Source organism: Alosa sapidissima, chromosome 12 (genome assembly GCF_018492685.1).
Source record: "Alosa sapidissima isolate fAloSap1 chromosome 12, fAloSap1.pri, whole genome shotgun sequence".
NCBI classification, from domain to species: Eukaryota; Metazoa; Chordata; class Actinopteri; order Clupeiformes; family Clupeidae; genus Alosa; species Alosa sapidissima.
In genome coordinates, this window is record NC_055968.1 from 2947073 (window position 1) to 2972576 (window position 25504).

General features: G+C 39.6%; 1 protein-coding gene across 5 annotated transcripts in view; it reads right to left on the bottom strand.

Moving 5' to 3' along the window:
* The window catches only part of patj (PATJ crumbs cell polarity complex component), a 79194-nt gene that overhangs the window by 30758 nt on the left and 22932 nt on the right, over positions 1–25504 (bottom strand). For all 5 annotated transcript variants that reach the window (XM_042056144.1, XM_042056141.1, XM_042056140.1 and 2 more), the window contains 11 exons: positions 16126–16267; positions 15446–15580; positions 11403–11482; positions 11199–11255; positions 10753–10887; positions 8855–9019; positions 7032–7241; positions 4608–4814; positions 4358–4468; positions 2231–2611; positions 1026–1104 (listed from right to left, as the gene is read on the bottom strand). In XM_042056144.1, the coding sequence (XP_041912078.1) occupies positions 1026–1104; positions 2231–2611; positions 4358–4468; positions 4608–4814; positions 7032–7241; positions 8855–9019; positions 10753–10887; positions 11199–11255; positions 11403–11482; positions 15446–15580; positions 16126–16267 (1702 nt within the window). The remainder of the gene's footprint in view (positions 1–1025; positions 1105–2230; positions 2612–4357; positions 4469–4607; positions 4815–7031; positions 7242–8854; positions 9020–10752; positions 10888–11198; positions 11256–11402; positions 11483–15445; positions 15581–16125; positions 16268–25504) is intronic.

Genomic DNA, 25504 nt, shown 5'->3' on the forward strand with positions numbered 1-25504 from the left:
GTTTATTCCGAGCAGAATCAGAATTTTAATGTTTCTGGTTTTGCGTTCTACCTTAAAATTACTGTTCCCGAACCGGAAATAAAACGATTAATAATTATTTTCAGGGACTGAAAACGGAATGGATTTCTTTTCGGTTCGTTCTGAGCAAAAACATAATTTTTTCGTTCCTGGTCCTGTGTTCCAAGGTCTCTCCTCTAAATGGTAACTGGTTAGAACGTTATAGAAGAGCGGTTAATAACATTGCATTAAAAATGACATTGCCTTTACAAATTGATTTATGGCCGGTGGCACAATAGCCTACTATGAGCTTTCCCCAACAGCCTTAAAGCTTAAATCAAAGCACATTAGATATCAAGGCAAACTGTTAAAAATACTGTGCCAGAATTCAGACGTGGACCGAGATTTGAAAGTAGGCCATTAATAATATTAGATCTTCAAAAATCCCTGATAGCCTAACTTCAGGCACAGAAAAAGTCCTTGCTTTAAGCCCTGCAATAGCCTAACCTATGTATGGTGCTACCAACTGCATGACAGGCTTATAGATATTTTCCTAGAAAGGCAAAGGCAGTTAGATAATGTTAGATATAAAAATCCTTTTTATCAACTAGTAGGTCTACCCTATTATACAGGGGAGACACTGATTCATAAAATCTGACTAAATTCATCTGGTAAGGGGTCTGTTCCAGAACATAAAAAAAATAAAGTTTCTGGTTTCGTTTTTGTTCCTAGCAATCTATCAACTGCTTCTGGTTTTTGTTTTCGTTCCATGAACTGGTTCAAAATCTTGGCAAGGACATGCTGGTTAAATAAAACGATCCACACTTTGAAATCCACACATTGAAAAATCATGTACATTTAAAGTTAATTATCTAAATTCATACACCACCAAGTCACTCGTAAATAACAAAAAGACCCATTCAAAATAAAGGCCTGGCTTGAAAGATAACACATGATGAGTATATGCTATAAAGGCCGGATGTTGAAACAGATGGGCATGATATGGTACATGTGTTACTGTAGCTTACTGGGAAGTGACTCTGTAGGCAGAGCTGTAGGACTTGCTGTCTCTTTCACTTCTGTACTATTCTCTTTTACGCCATCTTTCTGTCAGTAAAAAAAGGAACAATATTTAATTTGCACATTTACAAATGGTTTCACATTGTATTGTTATTGTACAAATTTGGCAGAGCAGAAATGTGGAACTCAAATAAAGGTAACAAGCAACACCCAAGAATGAACATCCTACTTTTGCGGGCTTTTCCCAAATCACGGAAGAAACGTCAACGCAGCGGTATAGTAGCAGATAATCAGGCAAGTCTTATTTAACTAAACTCCTGGTGTACTTACAAACTTTCTAATGCCTCGTTATTGGACTAAAGGTCATAGTTGTACTACTGCAGAAGTTTCGTACCATTCAGGGCATTATTAGTGGGGTAATTTACGAGATAAAAGTTGGTTCCATCACGACTGCAGAACGTCATTAGTTTCTGACAGCGCTACTCGACCAGGGTTCGACCAAGGGAAAAAAGGTTCTGGGAGGGTGTTTGGCTCGGGGTCATGGTGCAAAGGACCTTAGGGTAAATTTCTCCGAACCATCGCTTTAATGTGAATAGGCAATTATCAAATATCTGTAACCTGTAACTTATTCAAATAAAGCCTAAGCCTCCATGACATCCAATGTAGTCAATAGGTAATGCCCCATTTGTAGAGGATCCCCATATTAAAATTTTTGGATAGGTGAACTGGATAAAGTGCTCCCTAACGCCTACATGACAGCTGGCGTTCATTCGACTCGAGCTTGCCTCCACACACATGATAGCCAAGCTGACACATAAAAGGCAAGCAGACGTTCATGCTTGTCTGGCTCTTTTCTGCAAGGCATCTATGGCCAGTATACGCCTACACTGCCTCAGGCTGCTGGGTCTGCTTGCTCAGCCTGCTACACATGCGCAAGCTCCAAGCCTGACTGAACAGTCACCTTGTCCACCACCTGGTGGACGACCAGTGCTGGAATGCACTAGCCTTCTGCTGTCCTCCCAGCTTGCTGTACACAGAATCACACATTGGCCAGGTGAGCCGCAGGTGTGCCATGCATTGCTTCCTGTGCAGCAGTTGCCAAGTTGGCTATTTCGGACGGGTGATTTAGATTCTATTGCAACGATTGTACAAGTTATTGGTGATAAAATATGGAACTACAACTGCTGATAGACTGAATGGGTACTGCACTCACCTGCTCCTCTAGCATAGGGGGAATAGGTGAAAGGCTAATAAGGTCACACACTGTTTGATCATCCTCCCCTGATAAGACTTGTCTGTGGTATATGGTTTCATTTGTCTCTGCAGTCTCCTGCTGCTGAACCTCCTCCTTCTTTTCCTCCTCATCCACAGCCATCTCCTTCTCTAAGCTGGGCATGTCCTCAGTGGTGTCCAAGGAAGAGTTATATTGGTCAGGTTGGTTGTCTTCTATGATGAGGTGGGAGGAGAAACAGGGGGTGCAGTCATCATTGGAAATAAGTGGGGAGGCATAGCGCGGCATGCTGTCTAAGATCAGCTCTGGGTCATTTCCAAGATCCTCTTGTTTTCTCAAGGTTGCAGTGGGATCCTCAAAACCCTATAACAACACACACCATCAGCAATCTGCAGACATTATGCTGTACATATTGATTATAAACTGTCTTGGAATGTCCCTGTAAAATCTGTATGCACTAAGATCTATAGACGACTCTAATTCCTGCAAAGAACGGTGTTTTGGGTTGAGCAGAAAGTGTTGATGTTATTTTATCAAGCAGCGATAGGGAGTATATCACATACTGGAGCTGGGTTTCAGTTATATCGCAAATAAATAAACTAGTCCACACAGCAATGACAGTGATGGGGTAATGGAGCATGCCTCCCTCCTAATGCTCTTTGGGAAGACTGCTTTCCTGAAAGCATCGTAAGCCTAACTAGTTTGTAAAGTCCCTGTAACAAACGTCTTACGATTTTTGGACCATTTCCCGGAACCACCACTGTGCATGTGTAACCCAATAATTGTGAAGGAACAGTATAAATCCTGTGTTTGTAGCCTAGGCTATCACCCTATTTGTGTCCCTCCATTGCTTCCTATAGCCCAAGTCCACACCAAAGTCTCATGCCTTTTCCCATTTCCACGGAGACCAGAAGTGAAGTTTATGTCCAAAATAACAACGATTGATGGTGTATTCATGAGCACCTGGGAAGTGGGAGAATTCGAAAGTTAAGGGGGGGGGGGACTTTGGGCTTTGAAGTGGAGCTTTGTTCAAATATTTCTTTCTGCCCACAACTGTTTCAAAATAAATGTCCTCACTACAATAATTCACTATTAAATAATTTAACTATTTAGACTACTCAACTATTTAACTGTTCAGCCATTTCAACTGTCAGTTGTCATCAACTATGACTCCCGCCAACTGTTTCCTGTACCCACAACTGTTTCCAAATAAAAGTTTGTTTTGCATTTTATGTTACTATATGTTTTGCATTTTCATGCACTGGTAATTCCTCGGAATTACATTTTCTAGTTTCTTTAGATATTTGCAAATGAGAGATTTTGTTTGCAGTCACCTTCCTGGCTTTCCTGCCATCCCTCCCCCCACCCTTATAGACACTATCCTCAAAACTAATCCTAACCTCAAAGATACTATTTCAACACTTTACACCACTCCTCTCACTAATCAGTTCTCATCATCTGATGCTCTACGCGGTGCATGGTCGTCAGATCTTAATATAGAGATAGGGCCTGCGGTCTGGGATCATGCCCTGAAGTGGGTTCACTCATCTTCTATTTGCGCTCGTCATGGAGTTTTACAATGCAAAGTTGTTCACAGAGTCCACTGGTCGAAAAGTAAGCTAGCTCATATATATCCTGGCACTGATTCATGCTGTGACAAATGCCATCTGGGACCTGCCAGTCTCGGTCACATGTTCTGGGCTTGTCCCGCCCTCGAGTCGTTCAGCTAACGTCCACATTTGCGAACTTGTGGCCTTTCTCTCACTGTTAGCAAGACGTATTATATTGTTACACTGGAAGAACCCCCGCACTCCCTCTCACTCCCAGTGGATAGGGGATGCTCTCCATTTTATGAAGCTGGAAAAAATCAAATACTCCCTCCGTGGTTCCATTGCAAAATTCTCTAAAATCTGGGAGCCCTTTCTAGGTCACATCAGGTCTCTCCAACTAGGCGATTTACCTTTCGATTACGCAGCCGCACTGACGTCCTGCACCACCTTGCCTAAGTCTACTTTCCTCGTATTAGTAGCATGTAGCACAGCAGCTCTGTCATCTATCAATATCAGCATTTCTTGTTAATGGCAAGAAGAGATGGAGATGTAGATGTACCTTATGGGTAGACAGGATGCTGTGAATGAGCGGATAATCCACTTCAGGCTCCTCAATAATGCATTCCCTTCCAGACTGCCAGTCTTTTACCCCAGTCTTGTTTTCATCTGCCTGTACACACACACACACACACATACAAATAACTGTGCTTTTTGTCATTCACAACAAAGACAATATGACACTCTGGTAATATATATAGAGGTCATCAGATTACTAGAAGTGTTGCGAGTTGGAACATTCTTGGACATACCAGAGGTTTCCGGATGCCTAGATAGACTTTGCCAGGTGACAAAGCCTTGAGCACCTCCACAGCCTGGGTGAGGGAGCAACTGTCAAGGTATGTATCATTAACGAACACCAGTTGATCACCAGGGAGAAGGCCACCGTTGCGCTCTACCAAACCCCCAGGAACCAATGAACGAATCACAATGACGGAGCGTGTGGCATCCAGAGGATCCTGTGGAGGGCAGCACAGACCATAAATCAGTAAATCAGAATCACTGAGAGATTGCCATTCTCTCACAATGTAAATAGCAAGGACAGCAGAAATTTGGGTACTGGCAAAATTGAGATGATTTCCCTGAAATAACTTCCACCAAAACAAATTTCAACAATATATGTACCCACTATAGAAGTCACACAAAGACCATGGGGCCCATAGTGACTTATATTAAATATTTTATAATGTGAAAATAAATGAAATAATTAGAGCCAATACAAAATTACTAATTTTAGTGACAATGGCAACAGCATTTCATCTGAGGTGACAAGTTACTGAGCCCCAGGCATAGGATCAGATGAAGTTTAAAATACATTTGATGCCACCCATTTTGGTCTGCCATATACAATGATAACCTTTATGTGAGCTTTTACAAAATTATTATCTAAAAATAATAATGACTTCATGCAATGTGCTTCACCTAGATAAATCAGCCCAAATAAACTTCATAAACGTCTATAAAACAACAAATCAAGAGACCGTTCTTCACACTAGCACACTACCACTGCAAACACACTGTTCAGTTTAGTATGGGCAAGAAAATTATACATTTTATGTATATTTAAAAAAAACATATTCTATCAATCAAATGAGTCACAAAATGAATAGAAAGCATGTAAGAGATAACTGATAACACAGCCGTTATGGTATGAGAGATGAATACAAATTCGAGGTGGTAATATGGCCATATGGCCAACCTTGGTTTGACTCTGATGAAGATGCTGTCTACGTAGAAACGTTAGACACCAGCACCATTAAAGCTAGGTTCAACTATTCATGTGCTCCGGTCCTTCTGTGGGTTCAGTCTTTTGAAGTGGCCCAAGACTTGCTATTGATTCTGAGGTTCTGCTCCGTGAGCACCAACGGGCTAGAGCAAGAGATACCCACTTCATTTAGGTTATAATGTAACTCATATGTAACATAACTCATAACTTAACATGAAAGTTAAACTTCACAACAAACTTGGCGAATTTATATAAAATAACGGTATCTAAAGTTAATTGACATTCTGAAGGATGAATCACAATTCAACCAAACCATGGTATTAAAGAGAAGTCATTACTTAGAAATAACACACTGTTGATTTTCAAGAACAAAATAGCACATAAAATTCATCAAATAATAATCCATTTCCAGCAAATACAAATGTTGCAGATCAACATCCTTACTGCTTCTTACCTAAATAGGTCTTGCATAATTGAGAGCACTGCTGAAGGTACGACCGGTGTATCTTCAGGGTGATATTTAATAAAACTGCGAGCTGAAGATCTGTGAGACATCTGTTTCTCAAATCAGAGATTATTATGTTTTGATCCACCTGAACTGTTCTATACTAAGACCTCCACCTTCTCATTATATACTGGTTACAGCCAGTTAGGGCTATTCTGTGAAATATGGGGTTCTGTTCTGTAAAAAAAAAATACATTCTGTTTCTTGTACAGAACAGACGTAAAGGTATCAAATGCAGTTTCTTTTTGATGGGCTCCACCTAGTTTTGAGGAGTATTTATATTTTACCTTGCCATTGTAAATACTGTACTTCTCACAGCTTGAGCACGGTACGTGTGCATTTGTTTTGGAGCCTAAGGATTAGCAACAGGCAAAGTCAATCTCCAAAGAGCCATATCTACTGACCAGGTAATGTTTCACGATTCGCGACCGCAAGATGTCACCGGGGTGTCAACAGCCAAATTGCAAAGCTGGTTCTCGGGCCTGCGGGGCGCTGCCAGCTATGCTAGGCACACGATTCTCCCTATTAAACCCTGTTATCCCTATAAACTATATAAGTTTGTTTACAATCAAAATTACTTTGAAGCTGTTTTATTAAGGTAATAAACTTGCATAGGATGCCTTTAATTGAATTAACAATTATGGACTGAAAAGTGTTTCTTTGAACAGCACAGTTTTCAGCTATACAAACACATAGCCTAATGACAAAAGGTCAGGTTCAGGCCATTTGAATTTTCTTGCAAAAACACAGAAATTAACTTGTTTTAATGGTAGCATATATATATATATATATATGTTTTTAACAGGCCCATACCATATTCCTGCAAAGCGGGCAATAAGACCACCATGCTGGCCTGAGAAATTGTGATTCTAATTATGTATTTTGTGCCTTATACGACTCAATGTGGTGCATAGACAAAAAAGCACGAAAGGATAGTCTCCTTACCTGGTAGTCAAGGATGCTGAAGCCTAGTCCATGTTCTGCCTTCTCCAGTTCCACCACTTGCACCTCAGGGGCCCAGAGAGCCAGCTCTCCGTCTTCGTCATCATCATCTTCATCAAACGCAGCACCATCATTAAGCTCACCATTTCCGTTATCTGGACATGGAGCTGTATGTACACTTTCTACCATAGATACAGATGTGCTGATCAGCTCCTGGTGGAAATGTTTTCAGAAATAAAATTAAAAAAATAAGTTAAGGAAATTAAGGATCATAAAGCAGAACAAAACTATGTATGTGTAAAACCAATGCTTATAATTGAAATAATTAGTAATAATACAAACTGTACAAATTAGTATTTCCCAAGTTCTCAATCTCTAAAGGCACCAGATTCAGTCTCATCCAGAGCTGGCTACAGTTAAACACATTGGAGCTCAACAGTCCCGCCCCTTCTTTGAGAGAGCTTAGTTTCCAGAAGTAAGTTTCCTATAAATTTATCCAATTGATGACTGGAAATATCCATATATAAAGACTTTTAGACCAGACCATGATGTGGCTTGAAATCATACAACATTTCATGTCGAGCAAACAGAAAAACTGATTAATTTTTAAGCAAAGGAACTTTTCATCCCATCAGCCATTGCAAATTATATATTTCCCTACATTCCAACATAATGAAAGTTTAATATGCTTACTTTTGAATGTAAGACAACAAGATTGACAATACAGTTTCCATTGAGTACATTCAACTTTCAAGGTTTTCATCGGATAGTGACACATTGCTCTGACTGCCATCATCCATCTTGTTCAGCAAGGAGCAAGCCACAGTAGTAACGGTTAGAATTAAGGCATAAACATTTCCATAGCAAGGGATTTTGGGTAGGGTAGTGCTTTAATGTAGCCAAGAAATCTAGAAGCACCCTAGCGGCAGCAAATGTAATTTGCAGCCAGGGTCGTCTAGCAACTCTCTGTTGGCTTGCGAGCTGGAAAATAAAACTCTGGTCAAGCCAATCACATCGTGTATAAAGTCGGTGGGCGGACTTAACAGAGTTGCGACGGTTCCGCGTGAATTCCCTGCTACTTGAAAACAAAGAAGATGGCTGCTGCTGCTGGCGAACAGCGGTCTTTCGAATTGGCTTTTAAGTGATTGTATATGCTCATATAAACGGCAAGTCATGTCATAGCTGGTTTTCGGTCTACCATGGACGGTTACGATTTTATGGCTTATACTCCAGTTATCAATGGAAAAATTGTATTGAAATCTTACAACCAATGTTACCTCTACATTATTATTGTATTCTAGCTACACTTTACCAAAGTTTTAATTTTCGGATACATCATATTTTCATTTTGAGCCATACATCATGTCAACCTCTGTTTTTCAGCATGCCAATCTCAATGTCTACCCATCATGCTATGGAAACTTTTGCTTATTGACCTCGCTAGCGCTACCTTGTGCTTAGGGAAGCTGCAGTCAGTCACACGCAATGTGTGCAGCTGCTAAGCGCATGCAATTAGGCAAGTTGAGTTCACAGACAGATTATTAACCAATAATTTGTTGCGACCCACTCAATGCATTTAATTAACTGATTGCTATCGGGATGTAAAGAGGATTCCAGGTAATATAGCAAACTATGCTTCAGATGTTGTTCCTATTCAGATATTGATCTTATCCTGCCTTTAAAATATCATGTATGCATCATGTATCATCATCCATGTAGCCATATGTGAATTTACAAGATATTTTCCCTGCAGTGAACTTAAGTTTTTTATTTCTTCACTTCACTGCTGATATCCCCTCCTGTGTGAGTGTGTATTTGTGCAAGACCTGCTCTGGTCTTCTGGTCACTGGGCTGTCACATCTCCAGTCTTGCACCTCTGGTTCCTCCTCACTCAGCAGTCTACAGCAGACCAAAGTGAAGGGCGGAGGTACTTCCCTTAGGAATGCCACTGCTTCTCGACGAGACTTCCCATACAGCTGTACGCCATTCACCTACACATGACACACACATACCACATACATACATTATTGGACTTTCTGGAAGGCCAAAATCAGATAGGCCAAAGACCATATGCTTGATATAAATAAGCAATGCACTTCTTTTGATCACATTCAGCGAGTCAAAGAGACCTTTGCTTGCATTATGTTTGCATGCCGAACATCACTTCTCAACATGCATTTAGTCTTGGGTGAAGATCATGCGGTAACATGAAGTTACACTCCCACTAGTTTTTTTTGGTGCTACAAAGCAATTAACCCTTAGAACCCTAAGCTGTTTTTAGGGCATTTTTACTACCTTTATTCATAAGGATTTATTCTGGTCATTGTAAGTGCCACACACACATATTATATATTGTTTTTTTTTCAGCAGAGTCTAGGCTATTCAGATCTGCCATCATTTCATGTATTAGTACTAGCATTGATTTTATTTTGATTTTTAAAGAATTAAAATACAAAAAGCGTATTATAAAAATTCTTATATTTTGACATGTATCTCACCACAGCAAGCTCATAGCTCTACGTGCATTTCATGTGTGTGTAGGGCAGACTGTCCTGAATCTGGCAATATAATTGCCATGTTGGAGGGATACTCTAGGGCTGAGCAATTTACAGAAATATGTGGTGTGTGATTTACGGAAATAAATGGCATTTTTTATTTAGTGATGAAAAATGACCTTTCTGCGCTCCATATCTGTGACACGAATTGATCTGACCTGACTTGACCCGAGTTTGCGTGTTAGCCTGCGTGTGGCTATGGTGTAGGCACTCATAATGATTCTCAACTTATTACTGCATTGCCATGAACAAAGTAAAGGCAAAAAGGTGTTTCTTTGTTGAACAAATTGGGATGCAAAGTGCTCAGTAATGGAGTTACAGAAAATCAACATACAGTTTTTTGCCATAAAAGTCAACATCATCAAACATGTGGTTCTTAAAATCTAACATAAAAAACTCATATACAGTAGAAGTGTTACTTTACTTGTATACTTGTTTCCTATAATATGACCAAAGATTCTGTGACTATGGCTAGTTTTGACTTACTTCTAAGGCATACTATATATGTTACATGGTAACGGAGTTACAAATGTTCCTACTGTATTGTTAAAACAAAATTTAATTGTAAATTACTATTTTTTTTTTTTTTTAAGTATATTTTTTGGGCTTTTTATGCCTTTAATTAGATAGGATAGTGGAGATTGACAGGAAGTGAGTGGGAGAGAGAGTCGGGGTGGGATCCGGAAAGGACCACGGGGCGGGAATCGAACCCGGGTCGCCGGCGTATGGTGCAGGTGCCCCAGCCAGTCGCGCCACTGCTGGGGCCATTTAATTGTAACTTTTGATCATATTGGGCACATAAAAACAAACTTTCACCTGATTTGTAAACTTTAATGCGCATAGCAACCTTGATCTCAATACCAAGAGATCCTAGTCAAGATTATTTTTAGTTAACTAGAAAGTAACCTAGACAAAACCTGTTTTTGGGCAAATAATGCAAGTTTGCAAAGTCTGATGCATCATGAAAACAAAATTCAGAGAAACCTGACAAAATAAAACATGACAAAGAATAGCTACATAGATAATGCAGCCAAACATGGTGGTCTTAATAGCCAATAATTCTATCCGTTCAAAGACAGCAAACCAGAACAGATTACTTCTCTTGTGGGGACATCACAATCACAAGAAGCATGTGTGCTTAAAATAGATGACAGCACATTGTTTTTCACCTCAAGTAGTTCATCCTCTGGCCTTAGTAAGCCATGCTTGGCCACAGGGCCATCAGGATTTACAGTGGAGATGTAGTGATGTCCATCAAATGAGTCCAGCTCTACTCCTAGACGCATGGTATGTATTGGATGCAACTGAGCAGCCACCATACCGGTGAGGAAACAAACAAAGACATATCAATATGTGTCAATGTTCACAAGCTTTGTCTTCCTTAAATATTATATATCTATTATATCTACTACTACTACTACTACTACTACTACTACTACTACTACTACTACTAATAATAATAATAATAATCTTTCATTAAACAGCACACAAAAACCAAGTTACAAAGTGCTTAATCAAAGTTTAATTTCTAGGAACTGAAATATGACCTAAGTTAACCCACGTAAAATTGTTCTACCCGCACATCCACGAAATTTATGAGCAAATGCCTCCCTACCTTGGAGCATTTCTGAAGCTCTGAATCATCCTCAATGAGAGGGTCCATCTGCAAAACCTAAGGTCCAAAGCAGCATCAAAAACAGTATACAGTATTAGCCTTATTACTAACTAAACAATGACATGGTCCTGTAATATTGCCCTTTTCTGCCAAAATCCCACGAAACACTTAAAAAACAGCCACAGTTTAATGAAAGTATCTCACCATAACATCATAGTGTGGTCCAAGGGCCTGCTCCCACTTTTCTCTCAGTTCACGCTCAACCAGGCCACTTGGGTCGGCAGCTGACCGCAAGACAGAAAATTGGGTTTAAAATAATTTCAGGACAGGTAAGGGTAAGTTAAGTTTGTTTTAAACGTTTATGTTTGTATTTTGTTACTGTAAGTTACATATTTGATTCTATGACGACAGAGAACATAATATAATAATAATCTAGATTTATAGAGCGATTTTTGTAACAAAGTCACAAAGTGCTTTACATATATAAAATAATTGAACAGAACACAACAGAATTAAATGTCTAAAAACAATACAAATAAGACCATATCAAGAATAATGGAAATGTATCTTTAAAAAAAAGTACAGGAATTCGAAAGTATACAAGGCAAAACCAAAACAAAACGAAACAAAAATGAAACTTAAATAAACTTTAGAGGCTTTGCCGTACAAGTGAGTTTTAAGGAGAGATTTAAAAGAATCAGCTAACCTTATTTGCTCAGGCAATGCATTCCAGAGCTTTGGGACAAAAAAAGATCTGTCCCCTGTATGAGCAAGCCGCGACTCAGGAATAGTTAATAAACCTTTGCATGCAGACCTTAATGTGTGTGTAGGACTATAGGGCATAGCATATCAGAAATGTAACCAGGGGAAAGGCCATGAGGAGCTTTAAATTCTCCAGCTTATTGGGAGCCAGTGTAGTGATGCTAGAACCGGAGCTATGTACAGTATTCATACCTTTTAGTCTTATTAAGGAGCCTGGCAGCAGAGTTTTGCACTATTTGAAACCTATGTAAGGACTTTTGAGTAAAGGCAGGTGAAAAGACTGTTAATAATAATCCAGGCGTGAGGAGATAAAAGCATGTAAGATGGTTTCTGTGTCTTTAAATGATGAAATAAGTCTTAATATTGAAATATTCCTTAGTGGGTAAAAACAAGATTGCACAAGCTTTGTAATATGGTGTTCAAAATTTAGATTGCTGACAAGATTCTTTGCAACAGGTTTGACTATCCTGTAAGGTACCTAAAAATTACAAAATTTGATTCGCCATGTGCTGGGACCCAATGACAAGGATCTCTCTTTGCAGTCTGCATTGCCTCGACACAAAGTTAGAATTTGTTGAAGGTGTGCGTTGATTTGACGCAGAAACATAAAATAGCCATAATGCTCGTTTTTCTGGTCTACCTAAGAAAACGTTAAATAAGCTACAGTTAATTCAGAACACCACAGCCTGTGTACTTACCAAAATCAAAAAGAGAGCGCACATCTCTCCCGTCTTCATTGGCTGCCTGTCAGCTCTAGAGTTGATTTTAAGATCCTTTTACTTGTGTTCAAACCGCTCAATGGGCTAGCACCTGACTAACTATCAGATATGCGGTCATTGTATACTCCACCGAGGCCACTTAGGTCCTCGGAGACTGGTCTCCTAGTCATTCCCGAGGTGAGAACACAAAAATATAGGAAGGCAGCATTTAGTGTCTATGGTCCTTGCCTCTGGAACCGCCTACCACAGAACATGTCAATCTGTTTTTTTCCTTGACCCTGACACTTTAATGCTTGCTCTAGGTGAGGCTGTGGACTCAGGGCTCTGTAAAGTACCCTAAAACACTGGTTCATTGCAGTACGACAATGGCATTGAATGAGATCCGAACTGAACTGAACTGATCGGTTTGATTGATTGATTGATTGATTGAATGTAAGAGAAAAGAAAAGTCATTTGTAGACCTTGCGATTCAGATCTGGTGCAAAACTTAAGTTATTCCTTGGCCCATGCCACACCCCTCCCCCAAATTTCGTGATAATTGGCCAAGTAGCTTCTGTGTAACCTTGTTTACAGACAAACCAATAGACAGCTCTGAGAGAAGAAGAGAATAAGGTTGATAAGAGAGAAAGGTGGAGTGGAAGGTGAAGGTGTCCAAAGACCAGCTCACCCTAGACAAAGCCATAATCTACTTTTACTGAAATCTTCATGCAAGGGCTGTCAAACGATAAAAAGAAGAAGAAAAAAATAAACGAATTAATCTCATACAGTATTTTGAAATTAATTTTGCAATTAATCGCAATTAAACAGATATATTTCCCCCCTAAAGACTAAAGCTTCTTAAAGGCCATATTAAATACAAAATATATCACCAAATTAAGGAGTAACCACAAAGCGTGTATATTTGTGACACAAGTAAAACACTATTATTTAAATGATAATGACACAGTAATTTTCTTTTAAAATATTAATGTCTTAAGAAATATAACATTTTATATCATTTAAATGATAATAATGACAAAGTAATTCTGTTGTAGAAAATTAATTTCTTAAGAAATACTGTTAATTTGATGCTGTTTAATTTATTTATAAATGGTGCACTGTCACTTTAAGACTCTTTTGCCAGGCTAGTGCTATGCCTATGGCTGTGCACTCTCACAGTTAATGGTCAGTAGTGGGAACTACTGTTACCATCGCAATTTCCTTTTAAAAGTTTCTTATAAAAAGGAGATATCAATTATCAACAATGACAAGCCAGCTGGAACCTGCCGCACTGTCTCCCTCTTGTGCACGCTCAAATGCGTTCCCAATGAAATGGAGTAGCATAATGTAGCCGATGTTAGATCTGCTGCAATGGCGATACTATGTATCTCAATGTAACAAGCTGTTTTGACATTGACATTGTAAACGTTCTCTAAGAAGAGTGTAAAGCAGTTTGCAGTAGCCAAAAGAGGAGACCCAAGGAGCAGGACCGGAGCACACAAAGCTTTAAGTGATTTTTAATTAGTGCAAACCGAGGTTTGACCCCCATGCTTCTTCTTCAGAGTCAAACAGTCAATGGCAACGATGTACAGATTTTAAAGAGTCAACATTTACCATCATTCAAGGCATTGGTTACTGGCCTAGGTGGGTGTGGTACACCATCAGTCCTGTGTAAGTACTCAGATGTCACTCAGATGGGCACTTTCAATGCTGCATTTTTTTTGTATCCTTGCCCAGATCTGTGTCTCCACACAACCCTGTCTTGCAGGTCTACGGACAATTGTCTCAACCTTGTGGCTTGGTTTTCACTCTGACATACGTTCACCATCAACTGTGAGACCTGATATAAAGAGATGTCTGCCTGTCCTAATAATGGCCAATTAATTAATTTAGGCACAGGTGGACTCTAATCAAGTTGTAGAAGCATCTCAAGAACCATTGATAGAAGTAGGATGCACCAGAGCTCAATTGCAAGTGTCATAACAAAGGGTCTGAATACTAATGTAAATGGAATATTTGAGACTTTTATTTTTTATAAATTTACAAAACACACCAAACACCTGATTTTTTGCAAAGTGTTGGAGTATTGTGTGTAGATTGATGAGAAAAAAACCCCGAATTGAATCCATTTCAAGATGAGTCTGAAATATAACAAAATGTTATGCTATGGAAAACTCGAAAGGGTCTGAATACTTTCCGGTTGCACTGTAAGTAGTTATGACATTACAAGCCATAACCACCAACACACTTTACTCTGATTACTGGCCGTCACAGTTTGATTTTTTGTTTTGTTTTGTTGTTTGGCTGCTGAGCTCTTTGGAATTACTGTAGATGCTTTTTGTCAGAGGGGTTGTTGCCCTAATTTCACAAACCAAACCTTTCCCTGATTGACACTGTCTAACCAGAATTTCAATATAACAGTTAACTAGGTGGCAAAGATCTGAGGCAATTTTCTTCAATTGAATTTACTAGCACTAAGTGAAATTAAGATCAAGACAAGCATATATTGCTTGAGGATAGCTATGGCAGGGTGGAGGTTGAAAGTCTTTTTGCTGCAATCACCTGTATAGATCAGGCAGCTAGTTAGAAAAGGTTTTGCAACTGTGTGTACTTGAATTAAGCATTCATCCTTGTGGTACTGCTATGATTCTTACTCACACAGATCTATTAAGGTAAATACCAGTGAAATACACAACTTTTTGTGTCCTGACCCATCTGCCCCATTACAAGGTTACATGAAACATGTCTGTTCATAACACAGGATTTAGTGAGACTATGGGAACTCACCATTGATTGAGGCTTGTGGCTCTGAAGCACTGTTAGTTGACTCCAGTAACTCCGTGACAACAGCCTTCGGTATGTCAGATCTAACTTTGACCTCTGATGATCTCTTCAGTGACACCCGAGAGGACTCTCTATGAACTGCACACACACACACGCACACATGCGCACACACACACACACACACACACACAACCTTATAATTTAAAACAAAACACATCAGACACTCAAAACTGGAGCAATACTCAGGCTGTTAAGTCAAGGATGATTTACAGGTTTAACTACGTAGCCTACTTTGTAGATGCATGAAAATCAAATGACAAAAACAGAATGTCAACAAGAAAGTTTCACTTCTGAAAAAGCCTTGCATGACATAGACCAAAACTGTGCTGCACACAGTGTGATAGTCTTTCTTGATGGAATCTGGGGCAACAGACATATTAACAAACATACATACTTAACCATAAAAAAATGAAATAGACTTCACTGGAACACTTGATGACAGACTTTTAAGTCATTTAAAGAAAATAATAATTTTTTCTACATGCATATTGAATGCCAGTCATGTCTAGTGGTGAGATTAGCATTTGAGACCATTAAAACCAGTATTGGAAATATGAACATTTCACATTTCAAGTTTTACAGTTGACGGGCATGTGTGATTCTATTCATATGTGGCCACTCACCCTTGTCCAGGGATTTTTCAGGGGAATCAGGCTTGGCTGAAGCAATCTTGCGTACAAGCGTGAGGGTGACTGTCTGGCTGGTCTTCTTCATCACCTCCAAAACCTCCTGGTTGGTGAAGCCCTGCAAATTCACTCCATCAAGCTGTGGGGAAAAAAGTGGACATGTGAGGATGGAATACAAACACAAAGCAAAACAGTGACAATAGAAGGTAGGGGTGAAGTCAGTGAAAGAGTAAAGGAGATTTTCATGTGGCATTTCCTCTGGGTATCAAACTCCATAGGTGGATTCTAATTTCTAAGCTTTTGAATGCTAAGTGAAGGCCCAGAAGAACATAGCTTTGGTTACCCAACATCCAGATCACATATACAGTATACATAGTTGATAAACTGATCATAAATTAGTAGTTTATACTAGCCAAGATTAAATAACCCGTATACTGTATAATAACTGACTTAGACCCTAGGCCCCATAAAATTACATGCATGCACACATTTCTTAAAATTTATGACCAGTCATGGACACAACTATGAGCCCTATTTTAATGATCTAAAACGCATGGTCTGAAGCGTATGCTGTAAGTGCATTTAGGGTGTGTCCAGTCCACTTTTGCAAGTTATAAGGTGGAATAAGAGCGCCAGGCGCATGGTCCAAAATGTAATACTGAAATACAGCATTTCACCTTAGGTTTTTCTTAAGGTGTGAGCATGCACCTGACCACAGCTTGTTTTCTCATCGACACGTCTGTAGGTTAGCCAATCGGCCCACCATTTTTTTCTACTTCGCCACCTACAGACGTTTTACCGGTATGATATTTCGAAACGCCATGTTATTTCCCATAGACATTTGATGCCCGGAAGTTGGATGGATACGGAAGTTACGGAGGCGGGACTTATTCCGGAGAGGTCTATGCGCTAGGCATAAGATAGGGCCCAATATGTTACTCTTGATTCACGATCGCAGTGTAAACCTTCGGTTTTATCATTTATCATACTAGTGCAGTGCCCGTTCAAACATGCTATTCCTGTAGGAAGCCCGTAGCCCAATTACATGCCAGCAGGTAGGCCTGCTTTAAAAATAGGACGATAGGGAAAAACATCATTCCAGCTAAGCATTCAATAATGAATACTGAGTATTACATTATAATATATTATAATACATGTGCAGTGTGCAGAATTTAGGCATGGCAACATGTGACATTTTTTACACATAACACCTAACGGCTGTTTTGAGTTAGGCTATATGTTGACTTAAAAACAATCTATGGTAGCCTATAAGTGACATCATGCTCTGTTTGCCACTTGTTGTCTGTAGCTGGTGGTCATGCATTCTGAAACGTCCGTAAATTCGGGACCATTATCACTCGTTTTAATTTGGGACCTTGCAGTTGTAACTGTTGTTTCTTTATTCAAAGTCTAAAAAAAGTCCAAAGTAGCCTGGGCTATTCAAAGTGTCAGTTTATTGCACATCATTTTTTACATTGTAACTGCATACCCAACCTGCGTTTGTTGGCGTGTTGCTGCAAAATCCGCGGAATCATTTTATGCGCATTTTCACATTTGGTAGCTTCTTTCTGTTTAGATTTTATTATTTACTGCCTGTCCTTTAACATTACGTGGATGGATGGATAAATCCACTTAAAAGGGTGGAGGAGGGGACGACAGTGGCACGTCCTAAGGTAGCGTATTTGGGGCCATTTAACCTGATTCAAATGGTGACAAAATGAGCCACAAAGTGGGATTTTTTTTAACTGGCACTGTTTTTACGGGGCTGGGTCGTTTGTTTGCGTTTCCTTTAGACGAACGGCCCCGTAATGCGGCATTCTGGGAACTTTTACGAAGCTGAATGAAGTCCCTGCCTCGGGGTTGGTACTTTAATGCGGCCCCGAAGAACTTTGGATGTAAATGAGGTGTGAACGAGGTATGAGTGGAAGACGACAAGCAGATAAACCAAGCAAGGCAGCAGAGATGGCAAAAGTACTCACTTCCCGTTCTTAAGTAGAAATACAAATACTTATTTAAAATATAATATTTAAAAATACTCTGGTAAAAGTAGAAGTACTGATTTAACTTATTTACTCAAGTAAAAGTAACAAAGTACAGGCTTGGAAATTTACTTAAAGTATAAAAGTAAAAGTAGTCTTGTGAATGACAACCATTTTTTATGCAATGGTACCTGGACCATACAAATGTTACTAGAGTGCAAGAGTGCCAGTCTCTCAGTCTCCCCCCCCCCCCCAACATTGCACTGCCTACTTCAGAGGCAATACTGACAATAAGTATGCATTTCTGAGGTTCAGAAATAGTTTCTGAGGACTATTTGGATTGTATGTCAGGTTCTGATATAGAATGACTAAACAAAATGGAATAATTACACAAAAGTCTCTACTTTTGCATTTTCTTTGTTGGCTTCATGGGTGTGTATAAGATGGACTATATATCTGCACAACTAATATTGGATAAAACAACACAAATATATAATTCCTATGGATTCCTGTGAATACATGTATTTCAAGACCAGGGCCCAGTTCCCCGAAAGCATCTTAAGCCTAAGAGCGTCGTAAAGTCCCTCTTACGAACGTCTTAAGACTTGCCGACTGTTTCCCGAAACCATCGTAGCTTAAGAGCGTCGTGAAAACACTCGTAGATCTACGAGTGCTCCAGAGTACTCGTTACCGGCTAAGAGCGTCTTAACAGTACTTCTCACTGAGGTCACCAACAGGACATACAGAGGAAATACAACTTAGAATACATAATCCAACTTACGTTTCCATTCTTTATTGTGTTTACCTATGATGAATCAGATTTTAGCGTGCAAAATAGCCTACATTTAATGGTCATAATAATGTGATGAAAAGCGGACAAAAATGCAATCAAGTTATGAAACATTATCTTTGCTAAGTGAAGGCTATATTTTATTAGGCCTATGAGGTAAAAAGCAGAGAAAGCAACATGTGGTTTAGTCTGTAGCCTACTGCATAAAAATCTAAGCCTACACATTTCCTCTCTTTCTTACTCGACTTCTTTCCTATCTTCAAACGTGTTCTTAAGTGACACCGCGAAAAATTATTGCATGGTGCAACAATCTAATCTTAAAATAATTACAATTATTTATGTCTCTGTGTGGTATATAACCTACTTGGGATGCTTACATGCAGATGTCAAAGTGTTTCTATTTTCGTATTGATGTGAATTAATGTGTAGATCCGAAGTTTAAATGGTAGGCCTTTAGCTGTGACGTGCAGTCACCTGACATCACCGTCAAATCAGAGGATATTTCAGAACTATTAACGTGGACAGCTCCCCTTAAGAGCATCTTAAGAGCAGTGCACGCGCGTTCACGCTACGAGCATATTCGGGAAACAGTCGGAAAAACCAAACGAACGATCGTAAGATGAATCGTAGAAAACCCTCGTAAGACCGTGTCTCCGTCGTTATCGGGAAACTGGGCCCAGGAATGTAGTGGTAAAATAAGAGGTGGGTAAACTATGAATTCTGTGATCATGGTAAGGTGGACTGCGCCATGTGTTTTTTTTTTTTTTTTTTTTTTTTTTAGAAAAGGCATTCAGAACATGTTTGATGATGGTGAGGTTATTGTCCAATGTTTATAACAATACAAGTGGCATTAAGTGGTTCATAGATTGTTGATGAGTGTACATATTGTTATTGTGGATAATACAATGTGATTTTTAAATGTTAACAGTTGTAATTGGTGAATAAACTCTTTTGAGAGGTGGATAAACTCTAATAAGAGATGGATAAACTTTAAGAAGAGATGCATAAACTGTGTTTACTTGCCTCCACTACATCCTTGTTCAATACCCCTATTATGCTCCATCTACTGATTGCTAAGGATATAGGCTACACTGCAGCTAGAAGTTAGGGAAGCACCAAAGGCGAGGAGAGGAGGAGGGCATTTTTGACTAAATTTAATTGAGACATACTACAACGTGCTAACGTTAACGTTACTACCATCAAGCTGCAATGATTTGCTGCGAATGAATGCCGCCCAAATCTGTCGAGTCATCTTGAAGTGGTGTGTCAAGTGCAACGTAGGCTATATTCCCATCCGCTGACGCGAAAAATAATAACGGTAACTCCACTGAAATTATTTGAAACTAAAGTAACAAGCCAGTTTTGTAAAATGTAAGGAGTAGAAAGTACCGATATTCGTGTTAAAATGTAAGGAGTAAAAGTAAAAAGTTGCCTCAAAAATAAATAGTAAAGTAAAGTAAAAATATCTGAAAATCTACTTAAGTACAGTAACGAAGTATTTGTACTTCGTTACTTCCCATCTCTGCAAGGCAGACATCAGTTACAGCTAAATTCATTTCAGGTTAGGCTGTTAGCTTGTTGAGTTGAGGTAGCCAACACTGGATGAACAAATGTCTAGGCTTTTACTGATTAGAATTTGGTATATGGTATATTCATTTAACTTTAAGCTGAAGACAGGTAAGCTGCCCGTCGTCTGACTCAAATCACACACTGCATACATGAAAGAAACACTAACATTGGACTTGGACATCACAATAAATGAGGCTACCCATCAATAAATCTGAACCGATAAGAGAATAGTATAGTATATAGGTGCATCTCAAATTCAATTTCAATTTATTTGTAAGGGACAGTGTGCAATTAACCCATTTACTCCTGAAATGCCTGCTAAAAACACCTATAGAATCCTATGGCATTCTAGACTAAATAACCTTATTTCTTGAGGGTTTTCTGAAAAAATACTAAGAATTGTCAACGTCTACCAAAACCTTAATATCTAAGCCTCTGCACGCCTAGAAACATGAAATAAAAAGCATGCTGCGCTACGCAGCAACCAGCGGGAGAGTCAATGCTGCGCTATGCAGCCACAGGCGGGAGATAGAATGTTGCGTCGTGCAGCATCCAGCATGAATGGGTTAAAACATAAATGTAAACATTTGATGCCTTGGGCTAATTTACATCTGTAGTCCCACAGGAAGCACAAATACAATATACATGCACATATACAAATACAACATTTTAAGAACAAATCATTGCTCAATAAGTGAAAAAAAAAAAAAAAAAAAAAAACATGTAGCAAATATCAATAAGTTACATTTGTTCCACAGGTACACATATACGCACCACATGATCAGGGGTGTAGCGGCGTGCGCCGCACACAACTCAACAGCCCCCATTCACACACACACACACACACGGGCACACACACACACGCACAAACACACACACCCCCTGTCAACTCCATTGGAGAGAAGAGTGAAGCTAAAAGTATGCGGAGTGATTAACTAACATTGTGTGTGCACTGTTGAAAGATTTTTAAGTATTTTTCTAGATTAGTTTTAAAGCTACTGAACAAGCCACCGCATTTTTTATATATATATAAATATATAATATAATATATATATATATATATATATATATATATATATATATATATATATATATATATATATATATAAAATGGAAAAGTTTAAATGGTAAAGCTATTTTTCCCCCGTAATTTATTTTAAACTAGTGCAGTGCCCGTTCAAACATGCTATTCCTGTAAAAAACCTAATAGCCCAAGTAGCCCAATTACATGCCCGCAGGTAGGCCTGCCTTAAAAAATAGGATGATGGGGAAAAACATAATTCCCACCATAAGCATTCAATAATGAATAGGCTACTGAATATTATATTATAATATAACAAATGTGCAGTGAGCAGAATTTAAGCATACAGTAGCTGCATGTGACATTTCTTGTGACAGATCAAAATGACATAAGCCTAACAGCTGTTTTGAGTCAACTCAAGGCTATATGTTTAGCCTATTGAATAACTTGATGATAGAGACAAATCATTATGGAATGATGCATCATATGCAATTTGCAACGATGTGAAAACAATCTCTGGTAGCCTATAAGTGACAAGTAAGTATGTCTGCCACTTGTTGTCTGTAGCTGATCAAAATAACATAAGCCTAAAACTTTGAGTTAAGACTATGTTTAGCCTATTGAATAATTTGATGATAGAAAAGTCAAACCATTTTGTGAAATGATGCATCATCATATGACATTTGGGTAACGCTTTAGAATAACATGTGCTTATTACTGTAGGTATTAACAGTGCATTATAAGCAGTTAACAATTCATTACTAACAAAGTCAAAGTCTGCTTTATTGTCAATTTCTTCACATGTCAAGACATACAAAGAGATCGAAATTACGTTTCCCACTATCCCACGGTGGAGACAAGACATATTTTACCAATTAGGTCCACAGACAAACATAACATTCAAGTAAACAATATAAAAAGTACAAATAAGAAGTTGAGTTGAAAATGTGCAATTGTGCATACAGTACAGACAGTCAATATAATAGTGCAAAAGTCAGGCCAGTAAATGGCTGAGGTAGTTCTGTTTGACCTAAGTATGCAAGTGGCATAGTGGTGCAAGTTATGTAAGAGCAGCAGAAGTGTGCTCAGAAGTGTTTTCAGGACAACAGGACAACAACAACAAGTTGCAAAGTGTGCAAGTGTACAAGTGGAGTAGTGCAAGTGGAGTGGTGCAAGGCAGCCATTGTGGGTCCAAAGTCTAGGATGTTATGTAGCTGAGGGTGGAGGGGGGAGAGACTTCAGCATCCTAACAGCCTGGTGTATGAAGCTGTTGGTGAGTCTGGTGGTGCGGGAGCGCAGGCTTCTGTACCTCTTCCCAGAGGGCAGTTGATCAAACATCAATTGTGAGCGGGGTGACTTGCATCACTCACAATTGTGGTCACCTTGCGGGTGAGGTGGGAGGTGTAAATGTCCTTCAGGGAGGGGAGTGAAGCACCAATAATCCTTCCAGCTGTGTTCACTATGCGCTGCAGGGCTTTCCTGTTGTATTCAGTGCAGATTCCGCCCCACACAGCGATACAGCTGGAGAGGATGCTCTCAATGGTGCCTCGGTAGAATGTGGTCATGATGGCTGGTGGAGCACTTGCTCGCCTCCGCAGGAAGTACAGGCGGTGCTGAGCTTTCTTCGCCAGTGATGCAGTGTTGGTGGTCCAGGAGAGGTCTTCACTGATGTGCACCCCCAGGAATTTGGTGCTGCTCACTCTCTCCACCACAGCACCGTCGATGGTCAGTGGCAGGTGTTGGGTGTGACCTCTCCGGAAGTCAACAACAATCTCCTTGGTCTTGCTGACGTTCAGCAGGAGGTTGTTTTCCTGTTGGTGCAGTCATGAGTCAGCAGGGTGAAGAGCAGCGGACCGAGCACGCAGCCTTGAGGGGCCCCCGTGCTCAGTGTGATGCTGCTTGAGATATTATTGCCAACACGTACTACTTGAGGCCTCTGACAGAGGAAGTCCAGTAGCCAGTTGCAGAGGTAGGTACTGAGTCCCAGTTTGTCAAGTTTGCAGATGAGTTGTTGTGGTATTATGGTGTTGAATGCAGAACTGAAGTCTATAAACAGCAATCCTACATGAGTCTCTTTTTTCCAGGTGGGTGAGGGCTGGGTGGAGGGCAGAGCAGATTGCATCCTCTGTGGACCGTTTGGCTCGGTATGCAAACTGGAAGGGGTCCAGGGTGGGGGGAGAATGGATTTGATGTGTGACATGACAAGCCGCTCAAAGCACTTCATGATGATGGGTGTCAGTGCCACGGGGCGGTAGTCATTGAAGCAGGATGGAGCAGTTTTCTTCGGCACAGGTATGATGGTGGCAGCTTTGAAACATGATGGGACGATGGCTTGCTTCAGGGAAGTGTTAAAGATGTCTGTGAAGACATCCTTAAGCTCCTCAGCGCAGTCCTTCAGCGCACGACCTGGGATGTTGTCTGGGCCTGCTGCCTTTCGGTGTTGATAGCAGCAAGTGTCCTCTTCACGCTGTCGGCAGAGAGGCACAGGGGCTGCTCGTGTGGAGGGGGAGGGGTCTTCTGTGGGCAAGTGCTGTTTTGTGCTTCAAAGCGAGCAAAGAAGCTAACTAACAGTTAGTTAACAGTTGTAAGTGTTAACCACCTAAGGTCTTATAAGCGTATTAGTTATCCATCTCTTTGTCTTATACACCATTAACAAGCATTAACAAGCTGCTTATTAACACTTACAACTGTTAACAAATATGCTTGTAAGTAACTTAAAAGGCTGCTTATTACCACTTACAAGCTGCATGTTAACAGTTAGTTAATGTTATTAAAGGATAACAACAGTTAACTAACTGTTAGTAATGAATTGTTAACTGCTTATTATGCACTGTTAATACCTAATAAGCACATGTTATTCTAAAGCGTTACCGACTGGTGCAACGATGACTCAAAAACTGGTCTCTGGTCTCTATAAGTGACATCATGCTCTATCTGCCTCTCGTTGTCTGTAGCTGATCATGCTGTCGCCGCTAGCCACTCCCCCTCCCACACAGCACTGTACTGTAAGCTACCAGTGAGGATAGAAGCAGGGCCCAAGTTAAGCGAGTGCAAGATGTGTTAACATGTCTGACCTCAACAATAAAGACCCCCTGTCTGCGGTTTGCTTGTATAAAATGATTTTGCAATAACACGCCAACACACACAGGTATGCAGTGGCTCTTCAAAATTACGTAAAAAATGATGTGCAATAAACGGACACTTCGAATAGCCAAGGCTACTTTGGACTGTCTTTAGACTTTGAATAAGCAAATGACAATTCCAACTGCAAGGTCCTAAATTGAAACGAGCGATATTGAAATGAGCGACAAACGAGTTACTAGGAGTGCTGCTTGGGTGTTGAGATGTGTATTCCTCTGGTGCTCTTCAGCTTGGAGATCCAAAATGTTTCCAACCTAAACAGTAATTCTGAGGCACTCAAAAGGAATATAAATTAAAAAGCCTTTATTTTAAATTTGGCTATCCATTAAAAAACATGGCAACATGTTTCGGCCTCTGTGGCCTTCTTCAGGGCAAATTCAAAATGGCAGTCCGTAGGCTGCATGCTCTATAGTATGTCTGCATGTGGTCACATGACCTAGAAGCACAGGTGTTCATCTGCACAGGTGTTACCTGGCAGAGTGCAATTACAAGTTACTTTAGTAAAGACAAAAATCACATTTACAATATTTTACCAATTTACACATCAAGATACAGTTTAAAATATCAATATAAATGAACACGTATAGTAACAGGTTACATTATATAAAACAAGTTAAACATACGGGTTACATTGTGAAAAATATTTCATTTCATTTCATGTTACAGATACAGGTTACATTGTGGAAAAGATTTCATTTCATGTTACAGATACAGGTTACTTTGTGAGAAAGATTTCATTTCATGATCTAATAAATATGTGCAGTTTCAGATGTTAAATGATTTTGCACTTTCAACATTTCACTACTGTCCACATTGTCCACATCAAGATACACTTTAAATTTTCAATATAGATACACATACATAGCAAAACATTGA